Source organism: Theobroma umbraticum, unplaced genomic scaffold (assembly GCF_002168275.2).
Source record: "Theobroma umbraticum cultivar Fairchild unplaced genomic scaffold, ASM216827v3 scaffold_12.0, whole genome shotgun sequence".
Classification (NCBI taxonomy): domain Eukaryota; kingdom Viridiplantae; phylum Streptophyta; class Magnoliopsida; order Malvales; family Malvaceae; genus Theobroma; species Theobroma umbraticum.
Window position 1 is genome coordinate 3020989 of NW_018397272.1, and position 19876 is coordinate 3040864.

The following is a 19876-nucleotide window of genomic DNA, read 5'->3' on the forward strand; positions in this document are numbered from 1 at the left end:
AACTTCCAATGCCCATCCCATATTCACATCAGCCACAACACAAGTAATCTTATCTTCTAATCTATTAGTCTCCTCTATAAGCTTCTTCAGCTCTTTAGGCATGACTTGACAGATCGATTCAGTTAACTTCCCGAGCTGGTTCCTGCTCTCCCCATCTTCCATCCCATCTGGGATTGAAACTAGTTGAACTAGCTCATCTGCATCAACCTTCTTGGTAAATGCATCCATGACTCTCTTGTGATTAAACTCGGTGTTCACGAAGCTGACCTTGAAGCCATGTTTAGCCAGGTTTTGTGACAGTTCCATAAGAGGGATTACGTGGCCTTGTGCTGGATATGGTATAACCAAAATATGTGGGTTGCCCATTTTTCTTTTTGTTTTGCTTTGTTCTCTTTATACCTCGTATGACTCCAGCCTTTTGCTTCGCTTCTTTATATAGAGATGTTACCTATAGCCAAGGAGGCAACCGGCGAGGACCTTTTGCAATCTTTTGTTGAGAAGATGTACTAATTCGTTTTTCCTTGTTGACCTATCATTATCTTAGTACTTTGATTTTGACCAAATGCAATTATTGGATTCTCTGCCGTACTTAGACTCATTAATTGAATATTTGAAAGCTTAAACCTATGTATTCTGATTTACATAATCATATTTGGTCGATATGTATTAGTGTAATTAATTAATCTTTTAAACATTAGGAATACGCTCATCTCAGTTGGGTTTTATTCTTTAGAGTTATTCAATTGAAAGTAACTAGTATCATCCCATCCTACTCTTCCTATATATCTTAGCATTCGAAATCCAAACCTGTAGCTCTAAGCTGTTCAATGGCCAAAGAATTTCCTTAGGGAAGAGATTGTGGAAAGCTTTTAACAAATAGGAAGTAGGTTATTAAAGAAATAAATTGAAAATATAGGAAAAATTAAATTTGAAGACAAAAGCCCATTGCTTCTGCCTTGGCTGCTGGCTGGCTGTCTGACTTAGTCAAATTTTATGGGCTGTTGGCCTTATATGATAAAATAGATGCAAAGGTTGCTCATCCGAAGCATAACATATATTTTTGTCACCACCTTCGTCTCTTCCTGTCAGAAATTCAACTGCAATTTTCGCAGCCTTTGTCTGGCAGGAAGACCATGGAAAGGGCAACTTGCTTCTCCAGTTCACTTTATTAAATTTTAGATTTTTAATTAATTTATTACTCCTTCAGGAAAAATGCTAAAATAAATTACATTAATTATTCAATTGCACTATGCGTAAGGTTGATGATTTTAAATTAGCGTTAATCATTATTAATTAATCATGATAATTATATTTTATTAATTAAATGGTAACTAAAAAAAAAACAACTTTTAATAATCTATGATACAAAACGAATTTAAGGTGTTTATATGTATATCTGTAGTTAATCAAGTCATGTGCTATTAACTTGGTAATTCACTATTAAACTTTCATACAATAAATAATAAAATATTCATCTAAAAAATCATGTTACTGCTTTTAACAAATTATAAGATTATCAATGGTCCGTGACAATAATAAGCAGGAAATTAAGCTACATCTGTGAATGAAAACAACCCTACCCTTTCTATTTTGTGATCTCATTTTGTTTGCATTGACCTACTGAAGCTGACCTTTTGTATTCATTGGTTTTCGCTGCTGCAAAGTTGGGTTGATTTTTATCCTTGATAATATAAATTATATTACTATAATATACTAATATTAAAAAATTAAGATAACTTACTGTATTAATATAAGTTATATTATATTACTATAGTTTATAGTCTATAGAGTATAGACTATATATTATATATTAATAATATACTTGTTATACTATATATTGAGTAATTATTGTATTAATAAATATATGGTGTACATTGTATTAATATATTATTATATGTAGTTAATATATATGTATATAGAATATAAGTATACTAAGAAGGCATGTAATATATATACTATATTACTTATTTCAAAGTTATTAATTAGTTAACGAATTCAAAAATTTTTAATCGAACCGAACTAACAAAACCACTGTAACCGAATTTTTCAAACAATTTATCCAAATTAACTTAATTGACTAAAACCAAATTAACTGAATTTATCAATTAATTCAATTAATTTGATTTTAACCAAATTTTGCTCACCCCTATTATTTCCCCATTAGTGATATCCCATTTCAACTTTTATATTGCAATATTGTCATTTTGCTTTGTACTTTAACCACAGAAGGTATAACTTAAATAAAATACCTTAAGACCATTTCTTCATGTTTCCCCTTATCTAGATTTTATTTAAAATAATAGTTGCAGTACTCGTATGAAATACTAATCATTTCACTCTTATTAACATAATCAAAAAATGAGAATACTTCTCGTCACAATAATTTATTCCACTATACATGGTATAAGGTTATCTTTTTTAAAATTAATGAGAAATACTTAGGGTAAATCAATAATAAGTTATTATTTTTTATGCAAAAAATTCTGAAGATTTACAGTATAGGCTTACCTAATTATGTCTCTAATTTCTTCGGACTTGTTATGCCTTAGAACTGGGCAGCTAGAGGGCCTGTAACCCTGTAATACGCAGCCCAAACTTAATTCACTCATGATTCTGAGGCAGCTATTGGGGCAATCCATTGACTCTTTGAAGCCCAAAACATAAAGCTTTGTCTTGTAATATCTGGGATAAATAATTAAGATCAATTTCCATTAAAAATTAAGATAATTTTTAGATTAAAATAAAACTGTCTTTATATAATCTCAAACTTTCCAGGCAAAACAATTCTTAGAATACTATCTGAATTTTTCATTATATAATAACATAAGAAATAAGTAATAATCTAAGATATATACTTAACAAAAAATAAAATAATCATGCATAACAAAATAAACCTGAATTTGAAAATATGTAAAAGAAAATCCAAATTCGAATTTAATTAAATTTGAATTGAATATAAAATCAAAAACCCAAATTCAAAAAGATCCGAACCCAAAATAACTTGAACTTGAAAGAACCTAAACCTGTAACGGTCCGAATCGAAAGAGACATGGTGTGAACTTCCCTTTTTTTGGCCTCTAATCCTACTACAAAATAAGTTCTCTAAACAAAATATTCTTACCTACTTAATTAACATATAAATTATAAAATTCAAATACATATTGGTTTGATTATTTTTCATTAAGATTGTTAAGAGTCAAATCTTAAAATCTATATCAGCTAATTAGTTTCTCTGAATTAGCAGCAAAGATTAGTGCTTATATCTGGGCTGCATGAAATGCAATTAAATAACACACGAGAAAATAAAATTAAAGGGTAATTTACAGGGTGATCCATGATGATCTTGGAAACAAATGGTTACTAGATATGTATAGGGGGAAAATGTAGTTCTTTCTATTTTTTGTTTTTCTCAATCTTTCTACACTTCAATGAAGCCCATTTTATGGGTTATCTTTAGTGATGATTCAATAAACTTGAAGGCTTGAAGCTCAATATTCAAATGAGACTTCTTTTTTATTGAAATTAAGATAAAAGATTTATTAAAATTTTATTCTTTTAGGTTTTTTAGATGCAAAATCTTCTAATATTTCTTTTTCAATTAATAATATAATCAATCCATGTAACTTTTCTTGAGATATTGTTGATCATTTTATTAATTTTAGTTTTGAATTTTTTTTTTGTTGAAACAACACTTATTGAAACTGTTAATATTATTCTAAAAGCAATATCTGCATTTGGAAAATAATCGAGTCTTTTTATATAATTAAATATATTGATTGGATTGATATTTTCCATTTGTATAATTTTTTTTTAATTTTTAACTCTAAAAATAAAAATATTATTTATTTTGTATATAGGCAAAAATAACTATTAGAGAGTATTAAGTACATATTTTCGTTAGTTAATTAAAAATAAAAGAAATAGATAAGAAAAATAGTTGTTGAAGTTTAAATACATATTGTGGTTAGTTAATTAGAAATAAGAGAAACAATTGAGAATTAATAGCGTTGCAAGAATTATAAAGTGATAAAAAATTTAAATTTATTAGGCTCCTAATTAAAGAAATGAGAAAATATGTTATTTTGTTAAAATTTTATTTTTATAGGAAATAGATAAATAGTTGAAAATCAATAGAGATATAAAAGTGAAAAAAATAGATATTTATTAAATATTAAATAAATATTTTTATTAATTATCTTAATTTTTATATATTTTTAATATAATTAATTATATTATTATAAAATTATATACCTCATCACATTTGAGGCCTAAACCCTTACTTTGGTGGCTTAACCCACCAGCCGGCACTAGTTATTTCCAACTGAACTTTTTCTTATCGCTCCTTCCAAGGTGTAACATAAAAGAAGAGCAATCTCAATCAGCAATACTCAATTTCTTGCCCCACAACTTCAAGAGTTGCAAATTTTCTTACATTTTGCTAGACTTCTTCGGCATTCCATTGGGGTATTAGCCTTAAAGCATAAGGAGCAAGAACCCTGTACGACTCCTTGATTGCAACCTTAGCTGCAACCGCAATTTCTACCCCTGAAAGAAAGTACAAAATGTAAACGAATCCATTAAATCTTTTATGAAAATAAGTTGGAATTGATACCTTTAACAGTTGTTTCAGAATCTAAAATTTGATGTATGCTATCTATAAATACTTAATTTTGGTTAATACTTATTGTTTAAAGAATTATTTCACAATATAATATTGTATAAAGAATAACCACAATAAGTGAAATACTATTTTACATAGAACAAATAAAATAAGTGAAGTGTTACTTCACACAGAACTATTAGAATAAGTGAAACTCTACTTCACACAGAACGATTATAATAAGTTGAGCATTACTCTATATGAAACAACTAATATATGTAGAATAACCATTTCGCACGGAATAACCACTTCACATGGATGATAGTGAAAACAACCCGAAATAAGTGACAAAGTTAATGGATTACTTTCATCTTCGAATATTCTGGATAACTTGGCTTGGTGACTTAAATATGTAGTTAAGAGGTCTTCTTCTTAACCTTTTCTGAACCTTGTTCTCTGTGTACTTATTCATATATATCTTCTTGTCTTATGCCAATTCATGTACAACTTTTTCTTTTACACTTGTTCACGTACAATTTCTTCTTTTGTATCTTTTCACATATACCTATTCTCTGTTACCTTAAACTCGAGAACAAGTCTTATTACACTTAATTACTTCAATAGTCACATAATAATTTTTTAACTGTTACTCGATATTAAGTCTCAGTAACAATTACTCAACATTAAAGCTCTTCCTAACAAAGTCATTCAGTACGTGTATTAAAGCTTTTTCTTGTAATCACTATTTTTAACACTATATATAAAACCTTTACAATTCATTAAGGGACTCTTCCCCAAAAGCTAACACATTCTCCTCTAGAGTTTCTCTCTCTAATTTTCTTCTACTCCTTAATTCTCTTCTTATTTATTTCTACCTGTCATGGCACTTAGTATTCCACGAGCTGCTATGATCTTCTTCTTTTAACACCTTTGACATATTTTTTATTTGTTTACAATGCTTCTCTCCTTATCACAAGAACCCCTTTACATTGCCAAAACCGAATTCGGGTTCCTTCTTAATCTAACTCTTCTACTTGCATAAGAGCTCCTTGAACAGCCTTGATGGCTTGATTGTGCATGCCAAGTGTAGAACAGAACAGCCTTACAAGTTCTCCAGGGTCCATAGTCCCCCTAGTTCTTTATAACTTTAATTGCTCAATTGATATCTTTCTTTGATGCTCCATCAACGACAGTCGAAATCTCTTTAAGGGTCCTGGACTACTTTAATCTCATAACAAGCAAGCTTGCAGGTAATCATTCAGGTTTCTCCCCTTTCTAGATTTACTATCCTCCACGTTCTTGTATATCTTACAAGCCCTGTCTGTGATAGTTGTAACAAGGCCTACCCTATCAGCCATAACCCAATAATCCCGAAAACTTTAACCAGGGTCCTGTCTTTGTTTGATTCATTCAATGAAGTAAAGAGGGGAACCCTTAGTCATAGAAATCCAAGTTGTAAGATTTCCACGTTCAAGAAGGGGGGTTTATGTTAGAGCCATTACGTTTTGGATCCTTGATCATACATAGAGCCAGCAAATTTTCTCGATCCAGAAGTTTCATCAACATAATTGGATTCAAGAACCAAGCACACTCAGAACAGATTGTGTCTCCTGCCTTACAGTGAAAACAGAAACTAGTTTCCAGGGTGAAAGGTTTCTGTTTATACAGTGTTCTTGAGTGAGTTCTCTAAGGTTTATATCCATGTTGTTCCATGTTTCCAGAAAAAGTTAGTAACATGTGTAGCGGGCAATGCCTTGGCGGAGAAGAAAATAATTTGCTCTCCTAGAAGGATCATGATTTTTGTGAACACGCGCGTTTGGAAGAAAGGGTCCTGGAACAAAATCCAGGTTATTTATAGGACCACAGCAACAAAGTACAAGCCAATAGAATTATCATATATATATATATATATATATATATATATATATACACACACACACACACACACAAGTCGTAAAAGAATAATCAAATCAAATTCCAACCAGACAGGATCCCAGGCTGCTACTCAATTGGACTGACCAGGGTGATTTTTAGGGCCCCATTTGGTACAAGGAAAAAGGTGCAAACCCACGTGGAGATGGTGGAATTAATCTGTTATTCTCCCTGTTATTGGATAATTATTTTGTTCATATTGTTGAAGCATTCGGGTGTTGAAAACAACAGACATTCCCCACCAATGCTGTCAGAAGATTGGTTGTCCACCAATGAGAAAACCTGGGATTTGGGAAACCAACCCCACCAAGGAAATATTTTTAGAAATTGACTGTTTTTGTTTCTAGTTCTTTAATTTTATTCTTCTTGTTCTCACAGGATTTTTCAGCTTTTTCCATGATCTCCTTCTCACATCACTTTCCAATCATGAAATGGATCAGACACTGATATTGACTGCGAGGATATAAGTTCGTTATTAAGAGTATCCACAACAACTGACGTGTCAGTGCTGCTTTCAGTCGATTTTAAAAAGGAGAGAATGAAAGGCAATCAAGTACTCAGAATCCTTCCAACCTCAGAAGCGCAAAAAAGACAAAGCAGATATCCTTTTGCTGTCATAAAAAGTCTTCTCTTGTCTTTTACTCAACCTCTCGTGCAGGCATTGGGAGGGGGGGACAGAGCATCAGCGTCTGAAACCTTGTACTTTTCAAAGAAAACAAATACACTAGTTCATAAAGTTGTCACTGAAAGGTTCTGCAATCCTTTTCAGGTAGATCTTTTGTTTTCCCCCAATAAAATGCAAGTCAAGGTAACCACACACACACACGTGACTGAGGAAACAGATCTTTCATGCAGTGCATGGTCAGAGAAGCATTTAACCAAAGGCCATTTAAGCGGTGCAAATCCTAAGTGGGAAGCCGCCCTGTAACATACCCTAGACATTATAAAATTCCAACTTCTTGTGCCTGCCATAAATATTTTCATTTGCTGAATAATTGCTGGTCTCCTGTCCTTCCAGCTCATAACAGAATACAACTGAAAGAGTGAAAAGGAAAAAGAAGACCCAAGTGTACCCAACAAAGGCGAAGATCCAAATATTATCAACGTTCTAGGCAAGCTAAATTCCACTATTTATGTAACAAGTTAAAAGACATTCATACTGATACGATCCTCTTGCTCCTTTCAAAAGATACTTAGAATACTCCTATTCTCCTTGGACTTTCATGCAAATATACAAGAAACAATATTTACTTTCTCAAAAATTACAATGATGGCCTCAACTCAAAATAACTGAGGGCCTCAGTTACAAGGTTGACCCGTCCAGCATTCCATCATGCATTCTCGTCTTTCTTGCTTGCCAGCATTAAGGTTAGCGAAGAGAGAGATCATGGAGAGATGCGTTGATATTGCATGCAGAGAATAGATGAAAACAAGATTCATTTTGAGAGAGGATCAGTTAAAATCATGATCACAGTGAAAAACATTGTACCCCCTCAGGTAGATTCCTAGGCATTGGAAGTGCTGTGACATATCTCTGGGGAACTGGTTTGTGTAATGCAGAGGACGACGCGGCGCCAGAGGTATCTCCTTGTCCTCGGATATGAAATCTGGCAAATCGGTTGATGACAGAAAAACGTTCCAGCTCCTGACATTCCACTCTGATGTCTAGAACTGACACTGTCTTGTCCAATCTGGAAAAACAAATAGCATTCATGCAACAAACATCATGAAGTTATTGATACAATTGTTCCTCAAATGAAAAAAGCTATAAAAGAACTATCCATTGTGCACTGGGGCATTAAATCTGGAAAATAAAAGCAGCAATTCTTATAAAAGGGCAATCCTTTTATTTCAGGAGATGGGCTTATGAAGGCAACATCATTATCTATTTTGGTACATAATTTGATAATATTACCATGCAACAAATGATGGTAAGGAAGCAAGTGAAACCATAGAATAGGTCTCAAGGTCAATTTATCAGCCATAAGGAACATTCTTCCTGGAGTTTGAATGACAAGGTTTGGTCAATTGTATATTATATGATTGTGATCAAATTCACGCTTCAACATTTGATATAAATGCAGCTATAATTCTGTCTCTGTGTAACTGTGCATTTCTCCATCAGAACAAGAATGGTCACCAAATATGCAGAAATTCATTAATGGCACACATACCTTTGGAAGTCGTTTTCTAGTTTCTTAGCTCTATCAGTAAAATCTTCCATGACTTCCAAAATTTTCTGGTCACCAGTTTTCTCGAAAGTTTTCAGCTTCTCAGAGATCCTGAAGATGTTAGCATATAATTCTTAGAACGCAAGGCCAGAAATTTTATGAAAATACCATCTCAAGTTTAAAATGAATCTGCAGCCGAAGTTGACTTAAAATTAGCATTATGTTTTCATGCACAAAGAATTTGTATTTTAGCCTCATAATTCACAATGTCTAAGACCAATACTCACATGTTACTGTTGTCAGAGGAGAGCTGCATATTATCTCTTACACCACAGCAAAGGCTGCATGCGTCACCTAGGGCTACTCTAGAAATAAAGTATGATACACTATTATAGTTTGAGGTGGCATCTGCTCTGAGAATAGATGCTGGTGCAGGATTAAGCAATAGCTGCATAAGCTGTGTTGTCAACACAAGCCTCCTCTTTGATCGAAGCAGTGGATGCACATCATCAAGTGTTTCAACCTCATCTTCCACCTGCCAATGGTAACGCAATATTAGAATCAATTTTGGATCCCAAAATATGGACAATATTTGGAGAGAGACTAAATTCCATTATTATCAAACTAAGAACACACCTTCTCACACAACCGATTTGTGGCCTCAGCCCACTCTTGTTCTGAGACACTGGAAACAAATATAACTTCAAATTAAATTCAGTGAACAAGGAAACAATAATTCACACAAGTAACCAGGAAAAAGAGAGGGATAGAACAAAAAGACCAAAGGAATACAAATTGGAAATTTGCCCATCTCTGCAGCCAATATAAATGGTGACTATAAACTATCCCTTATCAAGGAAACTGGAATGATTTTAAAAAATGGGCAATAATGGTAATAACCTGATATTTTGAAGTTTTTGGGAACCTTGTGACACTTCTTTGCACCATGGCAGAAGATCAAATGTCATAGCTTTTCGCTTCTTTGGTCTTGTGGTAACAAAATTTTGATTGTTGATACTTGAACGCAACACATAAGGAGCTGAAAAGTGTTCATCTGCCACCAAGGTGGTAGCTGAGCCTGGCCTGGCAATAGCAGCTTGACCAGCCTCCACAGCATCTACTTGCCCAACAGTGGCATGAATATGCAGATTCTGAGTTGGCTTCAAGAGGGAGAACTGTCCTGAGACAGATTTTGTAATCCTGGCATCAGACATTGAAAGCATCTGCCCATTTCTGAAGGTCCCATACTGCTTAAACCAAGAGGGTGCAATATGCAGGTTACCCTGGCCATGGTTCGTATGATTAGTTACATAAGAGCTGCTAGCAGATTGGCTCTGAGAATTATTTTCACCAAATCTGACCATTTCATGGGAAGGTATATTTTGGAGAGCATTCTGTGACAAAGCTTTTACACTTGGATCTTCTCTTGAACCTGTGAAGAAGCTTAGAGTTTTGTTATCCCCACCTGCTGCTGAATTTGGTCCACTATCCATAGAGTTTCTCAACCTTGAATTCTGTTCATGCAACTGCTGTCCCGCCACAGAAACAACCAGCTGAGTGTCATCAGCACTCTTAATTGGATCAGTCTCAGCAGTACTCATTGCTTGCATTTGATGCAACAGAGAGTAATTTTGCTGGAGACTACTAGATGGTTTCAAAGAATGGGCAGCAGGTGCAAAGTTTCTCTCAGAAGTCATAGAGGCTTGGTTATTATCATGTTTCATCCCAACAAGGACCTCTTGATTAGAATGAGACAACGATGACGAAGAGGGCAGAGCACTTGCATCTAAGCAATGCTTTTGTGAAGGTTCTTCTCCTCTAGAGAAAATAGCTAGCTGGGAAGAATCTGTCATCTCAAAAGACATTTGCTGCAGGGATCTATCTTTTCCTGCCTGCATTTCTCCATAACCACCTTTAGTGGAGTTTATACTATTATCTGTGGGATCCATGGAGGGAGGCAAGCTGGCAGGAACCTTGAGAGGTTCTAAAACAGAAAGATTCTGCTGAGTTGGCAGAGTTGTCCATGCATTTTGCATTGCTGAAAATTCACCCTGCCTTGACATGCCTGACATGATAGAAGGCTGAGATACCTGTGAAGCCTCCAAAACTGGAAACTGCTGACCAAAATGATTGGTAGAAATCTGTCGAGAAGTATCTTGAGAGGTGGCAAGGTTAAAAGGGGGATTCCTACTAGCACTTGACAGTGTTGCCTGTAATGATTGAGATACTATGGGTGAATTAGGCATGTTTGGCATTTGTATTTGATTTCTTAGTGGTGGAAGACTGGATACAAAGGCTGCAACAGCGCTACCCTTCATGTTTGAGAATGCGTTGACACCTGTTTGTCCAAATGTACTAGATTTAGCATCCAAATGTACTCTCTGAGATAACTCATTTGCTGGAGGCAAAGATTGACCAGAGTATGGGGGAGCAGCCCATGTCTGATTGACCTGCCCTGATTTTAGATAACTTAGGGTCTGTGGTGAACCCTGAGAATTGACGAAATGGTTTGGATTTGGCAGCCGTTGGGATGGGAGGGCCAACCTTAAACTAAACCCTTGAGAAGCAGAAGATTGGTTGTATAGTTGAGCAACAGACATATGAGCATCTGCATCAGGAACTTTGGCCAATGCATTAGAGTCTGTAGAGCCAGAATGTGCCATGGCACCACCCTCCGTTGAAAGGTTGACCTTGTGAAGTAGCTCAAGCATATGTTGACTGCATAGATTCAGTAAGTCATGTTTCAACATTACGATGCAGAAACTTCAAGCACAAAATAAGCTAACAAGCTTTAGGCTTACACAAGAAAAAAAAGTCAGTAATAGATTCTGCTGACCAACAGAAGCACAATGAGGACAAACACAAATATCCCTATATTTTTACAGCAACCAATTTGTATGTTATAACAACAAATAAGTAAGCCACTTAGTATGAGCTTACTTAAGTAAATACCTTGTCTGAGAAGCAGTTTTTGATCCATCAGGGCCAACTGATTTGATATCATCCCTTGAAGTTACCTCTTCTAAAGGTGACCGCACCTGCAAAGGACAAATCATAAAAATAATCAACATTAATGAAAAACACCATTGGAATTAAAAACACATTATTACCTCATTGAAGTTTGTATTGCCACTAGAAACATCACCAAAAAACTTGACCTGGCCATGGTCACGGCCACTTAATCCTTTGGAATAATAGCTTTCATTTGAAGCCTGCCTTTGGTAGCTCTTTTGCTGATTTACGTATATTTCACCTTCTCCCTCACAAGAGCTAGCAATACCACGAGGTTCATTGCTTATCTGATGCTGTTTTTTCCCTGTACTCTCACTTTCATTGGTGGCAGAGACATCAGCATGTCTCATGTAATCAGATCTATTATTATCTATGACTTGTTGACCAGTTGACTGGTTATTTTTTATCTGTGAATCTTTTCTGTTGAACAGATTATTATCTGTGCCAGATTGTACTTGCTCCACTCCTCCAGTTGATGTCTTCGACAAACAACCATCATTAGCGCTACCTGCAACCAACATCACAGTCGCTTGTTATTATGAGAACAAATGCAGCAAGATATCCCTTAGGTGAAGGGGGGATACTACCTTTAGGTTTAGCATAAGGTTGGCCAAAATCTTCATGTGAGGTAGTCCTCCGCTGATGTGCACCACTGTCTGAATGCTCGTACATCCGACCTGCCCAAGTATTATCTAAATGCACATATGACTGAACTTGCTGCCCTCCCTCAAAGGATTGCTTCTGTTGAGCACCACAATCTACCCACTCAGACGTGACTTTGGGGGACTTCTTTTCAGAAGACCCATGTGATCCATCAGGGGGTAGATTCTCTCCCTGTTCAGTTGAAAATTGAGTGCTAGGCTGCTGAAAACCAGGGAAGCTAGAGCTTACACCAGAGTCATTGAACATGGGCATAGGTTTTGAACTAAAGGAGGAAGCACTCTGTAGGTTGCTATCAATCCAACCTGCCTGTTGCTTATCACTATCGACGAAGTTTGAAAGCTGATTATCAGTTGACTGTTCAGTATTCTGAAATGTCAATCCACTCCACTCCTCCTGCAGCCCAGTATCACTGCTAGAAGCCTCAGCCACAGCAGACTGCATTAAAGCACTCCAGCTCCCACTCTGAATAGATGGAAATGCATATGAAAAATCTGAGTTCTCCAATGCATTGCTGAAACTTCCAGCACCTAAATCATTGCGCCTGCCAAAGGAGGCATCCCAGAAGTTGTCATCCATATTATATAATAGCTTCTCTTCCATTGGGTCCAAAGGAACCAAACCCTGAGAGGGACCAATCTCTGTGGTTTTCTGCTGCATTGCAGGCCAACCAGCTCGCTCTTGCCTCCCATTGTAGTCCTTTGCAGATGTATTGATTTGTGCAGCATTTCCAGCCTGGAAGCTTGCAGACATATTCCCACTATTTATGCTCTGGACAGAAGCTGGTCCAAATATATCTTTCCCCTGGAATCCCGGGTTGGATATTAAAGCACCTTGTGACATGTGGATCTGATCTGGCAAAACAGTGTACTGATCTCTTAAGAATGTGCCTGAGGACTGCATGGTAGGCTTCTGTGCTTGACCACCAGCCTTGGTCAACAAATTAACAGCATCATTAGAGATTCCTTGTTGAGAATATTGACTCATATTACTTCTTGCACTTGCAACAGGAGTACCATATAAAGATGCATCAGGCTGCTGAGAACTTAGACCAATTGAACGGAAAGCCTGACCTTGATCTTGTGGAAAGACAACTCTGTTAGAAGCTCCTGGAGTAGTGGGAGATGTACCTCGCTGTACAATGTTCATAAACATTTGTGATGCCTCATGAACAGGTGTTCCATTAATGAGAGGTGAGAACTGACCAGCAGCAGACTGTTTGGCGATAGCAGAAAGTTGGTTTAAAGTATTCTGCTGCCTCACATCACCAAACTGTTGAAGTTGCTGTTGTCTCTGAAGATCTTGCAGCTGCTTGATCATTAAATGCTGCTGCAACAAGTGCATGTCACTATAGCCAGACTGCTGCATGGGTAGAGGTTGCTGAATACCCAGTTGTGGGGTGTTCAAAAGTTGTTGTTGCCCTTTAAGAAAGTTTAAATCAGTAGAAGCTTCAGTAATTTCCGACCTTTCTGAATTTGTTGTCAGGGTGGGACTCTCACAAGACTCATATTCTTGATGTGAATTAAAGATAGAAGAGCCTCTAGAAATCAAATTATGCTGATCATAACCATTATTGTCACACAAAACCCCTGGTTGATTGTGTTGCATCCCAAAACTCTGGCACCCAAGCAAGAAGCCATTTGTACTCAGTTCGTCGTTTCTGGGAAGAATTTGGGAATACTCAGGTGCAGGAGACAATTGCGTATAGCTTTGGTCATGCAGCACACTTAAAGCTTCATCACCATGTCCTCTTACAGAATCTGTGTATAACATGCAAATATTGTTGGTAGTTTAGTTTGACAAAATGGGTGTCCCAAATAATTATAACTAAGAATTAGTTTTCAATATATTTCTCATTTCAGGTTAGGCACTCCTCTTTACTAAGCACAACAAACTTTCACCATAGCAAGCAACAAAAAGAAAAAGCAGAATAATGTAGAATTAATAGTAAGAACTCATTGATACCTAATTGTTGTAAGCTGTAGTTTTTCAAATTGAAATTCTGGGGTGCCCCAATCTGTCTCAGCTTTCCAACCCACTGATTATAGTTAAGCACAGGCCAATTTCCATCCCCAGCTTGTGCCAGATGCTGGCCCTGGAGAGAGTTGTCTAGCTCAAATAGACTGTGGATCCCGTCTTCAACTTCGTTACCAGGCATTAAAAATCCAACCACCACTATTTTGTAGCTATATGCTTTTGCACACTATAAGTGTATCCATATATAAGATCATCACAGCGCAACCACCTTATTCCACAGAAAAGTCTCACCAAATTCCAACTACTCCGCTCTTCAAGATATCATCCTAGACCATGGCATTAGTAGACAAATAAGAATACGAAACAATCCCAGCTAATAGCCAAAAAAAAGGCACTTATTTAGTTCATTTTCAGCTGCTTTAGCGCCATTTTTTCTTCTATGATATGCATTGTGATTTCAAAAAACAAAGCATAGTAAAAATACATAGCATGTAATGCAAAGAATTGTGCAAAAATATCATGCAAAAAAACACAAATACACAGAAACAATCAAATGCCAAATACAAAAACAAAGTTCCAAAAACCTTACAATTTCCACCGACTTTCTTAGCAACCAAACTAAGCAAAATAATTAAATAAATAAATTTGTTAACAATTTGTGAATTCTCCACAAATTTAAAACCTTTTCCAAGAAACAAGAAACAAAACCCACAAAACAACTGAAATGAAAAGTTTATACACACCAAAACTTAAATTCAACCAAAATTTAAACCAATAATACCGCATCAACTAAATGCATCCAAAAAATAATCAAATTTAGGGCACAACCCAAATTCTCCATAGTGAACTAAACCCCAAATTTCCACACTAAAAAACCCTAAAAATTCAAATAAATACAAAAAAAAAATCAACTTTAAGCTGCCTTCAACATAATTAAGAACAAGAAAAAAGAAAATTATCACTTAAATTAGTGAACTCTAAGCTAAATTAACAACACCACCAAACAAAATGAAGCTGAAAAATAAATAAAATTACCATAAAAAACCAAAAGCTTCAGACAAAAAAGAGTGAAAGAGGAACTTAAGCTTTTGATCTGAGCCCCAAGCCTAAGAGCCTTTCTTTAGGGTTCTTCAAGAGAAGCTAAAAAACGGCAAGTCGTTTTTTTTTTTTAATTAAAAAAGTTTAACTGTAATTAACGAGGCTAAGCTTGATTAGAGAGAGAAGAAGAAAAGTTCAAAACAACGGGAAAGTTTCAGTTAAAACGACGGTGGAAACTCTCTCTCTCTCTCTCAAAATCTTTTCCTTCTTTTTTAGTTTCTCTCTCAAGAATTGGATTTTCAGACCGGGAAGCGAAGATAAAGGGATCCAACCAGGGTCATAATACAAAATTAAAACATTAAAATTAATAAAAAAAAAAGTAAATTGTTTTTCTTTTTACTTTTTTAAAGAAGAGAGTAAAAAAAAAATTAGGTTCGCCCCAAAGGAGAGGTTTGGAGTTAGGTTCGGAAGCAAGGGAGTTACAATGTACCACGCCGGTGGAGATGAAGGGATGTTCGGGAGCGTTGGATGGGAATTGGAAAGTGGAGATCAGAGGAGATTGCGTTTAAGAGAAGGAGAAAAAGAGGATAGGCGTAAGCGGATTCCACGCGCTTTTGAGCACGCGTGGATTTGGTGTTTCTTTTTTCTGCTTCTTTGTTCTTCTCTTGTGTTTTTTGAGTTACTTTTTGGAGGCTTTTGGGGAGTTGGGGTTTTTACTTAAAAATTTAAAAGAAAAAGGAAAAGCGTTGGAGATTTTTCTCTGTTTTTTCTGGCATTTCTGTGTATGAATTTGGGTTTTATTTATTTTCCCGCCGCCAGTTTTAGCAAATCCAATAAGAGAGAAGGAGAGATAACAAAAAGCAGTGTTTCTTTTTTATCTTCTCATCTCCTCGCATAGAGGGAATAAATGGGGATTACCCCTTTTTGGTTTATTACAAGTTTGAGTCAAGTTTTTATTTCAAGCCAATTTTGAAAAATAATTTTATCCAACTTTAGAAAATACTAGTATTTGTCGTCACATGCAAATTATTTTTTATTTACTTTGCAATATTAATTATGTATAATTATGAATTTTTTAAAATATAAAATTTGAAGTATAAATTATTCAAATTTTGTAATATTAATTTATAGATTTTCAACTATAATATTAATTTATAAATTATAAAATATTTTTTAATGAAAGTAATTTAATGCAATTTGAATTTTTATTTATAAATTAGATAAATTATATTTTAAAATATAATTTAGATTTTATGTTTTTTGTTTAATGATCTGGGCTTGCAACTCTCTTTCATTGAACTGAACAAAGTTATTAAATGATGCATAACATTATGCATAATGGGTAGAAACTTTTCCCTTGGTGAGTTTTTTTTTTTTATTAAAAATTATACATTAAAAATATTATTTAGAACAAAATATTATTTAGATAAATTTTTAAAAGTCTCTAGAATTTATCTTTCCTTTTTGTCTATACCAAGGTCAAACTTTGTATCAAAATAGTGTATACAATGTATTATTTTAATGTAAATAATAATATTATTTTAATAAAAAAAATGTTAATTTAAATAAAGAGTATTTTTAATTTTTTTATCACTTATTTCTTTTTTATTTTAAACTTATTTTGACTCATTAAACACCGCAATAAAACAAAATATCCACTCTTATCCTATTCCTTTTATTGTACCAAATTGTACAATAACTATTTTATTATTACTTTATTCTATTATCATAGAATAATTATTTTATTTTATTTTATTTCTATCTATTATGTGAATCAAACATATCCTTGGTAATTCTAATGTGCTACTTCTTAATTTGAATTTCAATCCTTATTGATAATATTATGTGCAATTGTATATATTATTTATATTATACTTAAAAAATTATTTGAAATAAAAATTAATAATTTAAAAAATATAATGCGCTTTCATCTATCAATATCTTTCCTTTAAAAAAACTATTTAAAATAACAAATAACAATTTAATTATATTCATCAATTAAAAAATTTTCAAACATATATATGTCTTATTATAATGTGATTCAGCAATGAACTTGTATACATCCTGGGATGATAAAATAATTAAATTAACACAACTCGCAACCCAAACATTAAAACAGATGGACAAAACAATCTCGATCCAAGACATACACAAGCACCCTAAGCACATTCTTAGAAACCCATACACATGAAGTGCCTCACACCCAACCTTTAAAAACCATCAAAGACAAAAGCACTTTCCTTAAATTAAAATGGGTCGTTCAATGTGTTGCAATAATTGAGGATTTGGCGTTGTCCAATGAGAGAACGAAAAGGAATTGTTGTTTTGGTGGTGCCTTAAATTCGTAGTCCGACGGATTACGCATTCGATGATTGTACTTTTTTGGACATAAGACATAAAGATGCTACAATTATTGATTTTCCGTATCTCTGTAGGATTGAAACATTTCTTAGATTCATATCTTGATTTAATGGCTTTTGTCTCTAAATTTTGTATATATCCCAAATTATAATAAGAATAAACGTGACAGTAAATTTTCCAAAAAAAAAAGTGAAAGTAAAGATTTTAGATTCATATTGTAGGTTTTTTTTATAAAATTTATTTTGACATAATGTTTTCAATTTATTTTGTTTAATCAATCATTAATTATAAGAGCTTATTTAATTAAAAAAATTAATTGAATATAATAAAAATATAATTTTTTGATTTTTTTAAAAATAATTTAAATTTTTTTTAGATATTATGTTAATTATTATTATCTATATCAGTAACGACAGAGTTTCTTAGATCCCGCTAGAGAGGTAAATTGTGGAGCATTTATCTTAGTGTGCTTTGTTTTATTTTTCAATGAAACACCAACTAACCCCAAAGTTATAAAAGCCTTGAGGAAAGCTGAAAAATCTTGATATGAATAAGTTATGAGCATGGTTTTCTTGTTTAAATTAATACCTGGTTAGGTTTTGGGAAGGATTTGAATAAGAGGGCTAAAATATTTGTTACTTAAATTCGATTATATTTTAATAGAATTTTGATGGGTATTTTAACAAAACTTGTTTAAACCTACTTAATGATTTCTTTTTTTATTTTTGTGGTAATTTCGTTGATGAACTAAAAGACTATTGTATTACGTAAGAAACGAATTATTATTAATTGTTATCAATGAGTTCATTTTATAAAATTTAGTAAAATTTTATTATTGTTATTCAATTTTGTGTAATGTTATAGTTGTTTTCCTTTTTTTTTTAATAATCAAGTTTAATTTGAATTTTTGAATCGAATATTCATCAAAATGATTGGTTTTAATAATTAACGGTTATCAATTAAATTCTAATAAACTTTGGTTGATAGGATTAAAAATTTAAACGGTTTCAATATCAATTTATACATTATAAATTTCGATTTCAGATGCTCCAAAATAAGTGAAGGGAAGAGCTTTTTAAACTGGAGTTCTTAATTCTGCCATTCCTATATCAAAGACAGAGGAGCATAGCTATCAAATCTAAACTCTTGTAATTCTGAAACAGTATTCCATAGGCACAATAACAATTTGTGTAATTCTTTTGAACTTTAAAAATATTTATATCTTGCAATTTATAAGTAAGACATAATTGGAATAAACAAATTAAGACACCCTAGCATTTTCACATAATAAGGAAGCCAAAGCAATGAAATAGTTAAACCATTAATTTTGTACGCCTATACTCATATAGTCCAAAGTATTACTATTACAAAATTTTCCTCACTCTCACTCAACATGTTGACAAGTTATTATCATTATTATTTTTTTTATAATTGAGAGAAGAGAATTCGAATCTTACTTTTTAGACAATAGAATAATACATCAACTAATGAGCTAAATGTTTACGTGCTAACAAGCCATTGCTTGGTTGAGTAGAATTTATGAAACTCTTATCTAAAATGTGTCAAATAAATTCCCTTATTAAAAACTATTTAATGAAAAAAAGAAAAATTAAAAAAAAAAAGAAAAACAAACCCAAATCTGAACTTTTAAAAGAAAAGTTAATTTTGGAAGTGACATTCTTTCCCCCTTTTGTGCATATACCAGAATCTACCTCAAAGGGGATGTAATGGGAATAAATAGTATACAGAGATGACATATGCTCCAAATCTCAGAAGCTACTTTTTCATAATATAAATAAATAAATCATTCTCAAGACATGCACTGAAAATCAAGTTAGGGAAAGGGGAGAAAAGATAGGGTGAGATGCTTTGGCCTTTGGAAGCTCTAAGAATTGACTCCAAGTCATCGTTGAAAGGGACAGAGAGTGGGGAAGAGAGGGCACATGCTTTAAAGGTGATACTGATTTATACATTGACCCAAAAACTTAAAAAAAAAAAAAAAAAGAGTCTTCCCGATCTCTCCTCCAAGAAAATATTGAAAGACTTAAGACTTTAATTAAAAGAGACAAGACATTGTCACCCCATCTCACCCTCACATCCATTTCCTATACCAAATTTTAGAAAT

At 33.7% G+C, this 19876-nt stretch overlaps 2 protein-coding genes across 2 annotated transcripts in view; both read right to left on the minus strand.

The window, feature by feature from the left end:
• LOC110426666 (UDP-glycosyltransferase 83A1-like) overlaps positions 1-589 on the minus strand; it is a 2379-nt gene extending 1790 nt beyond the window's left edge. The window contains exon 1 of the mRNA XM_021441947.2: positions 1-589. This exon is cut by the window's left edge and continues 112 nt beyond it. Within this exon, the coding sequence (XP_021297622.1) occupies positions 1-366 (366 nt within the window). The 5' untranslated portion in view covers positions 367-589.
• A 6868-nt stretch (positions 590-7457) lies between these two features.
• On the minus strand, positions 7458-15936 carry LOC110426614 (dentin sialophosphoprotein-like protein). Its single transcript, XM_021441863.1, has 10 exons — positions 15388-15936; positions 14341-14678; positions 12303-14135; positions 11814-12223; positions 11656-11741; positions 9604-11421; positions 9340-9388; positions 8991-9238; positions 8707-8814; positions 7458-8223 (listed from the first exon to the last, which is right to left on the minus strand). The coding sequence occupies exons 2-10, from the start codon at positions 14531-14533 to the stop codon at positions 8001-8003; spliced, it is 4968 nt and encodes a 1655-aa protein (XP_021297538.1). The 5' UTR covers positions 14534-14678; positions 15388-15936; the 3' UTR covers positions 7458-8000.
• Between the last annotated feature and the right edge of the window lie 3940 nt (positions 15937-19876).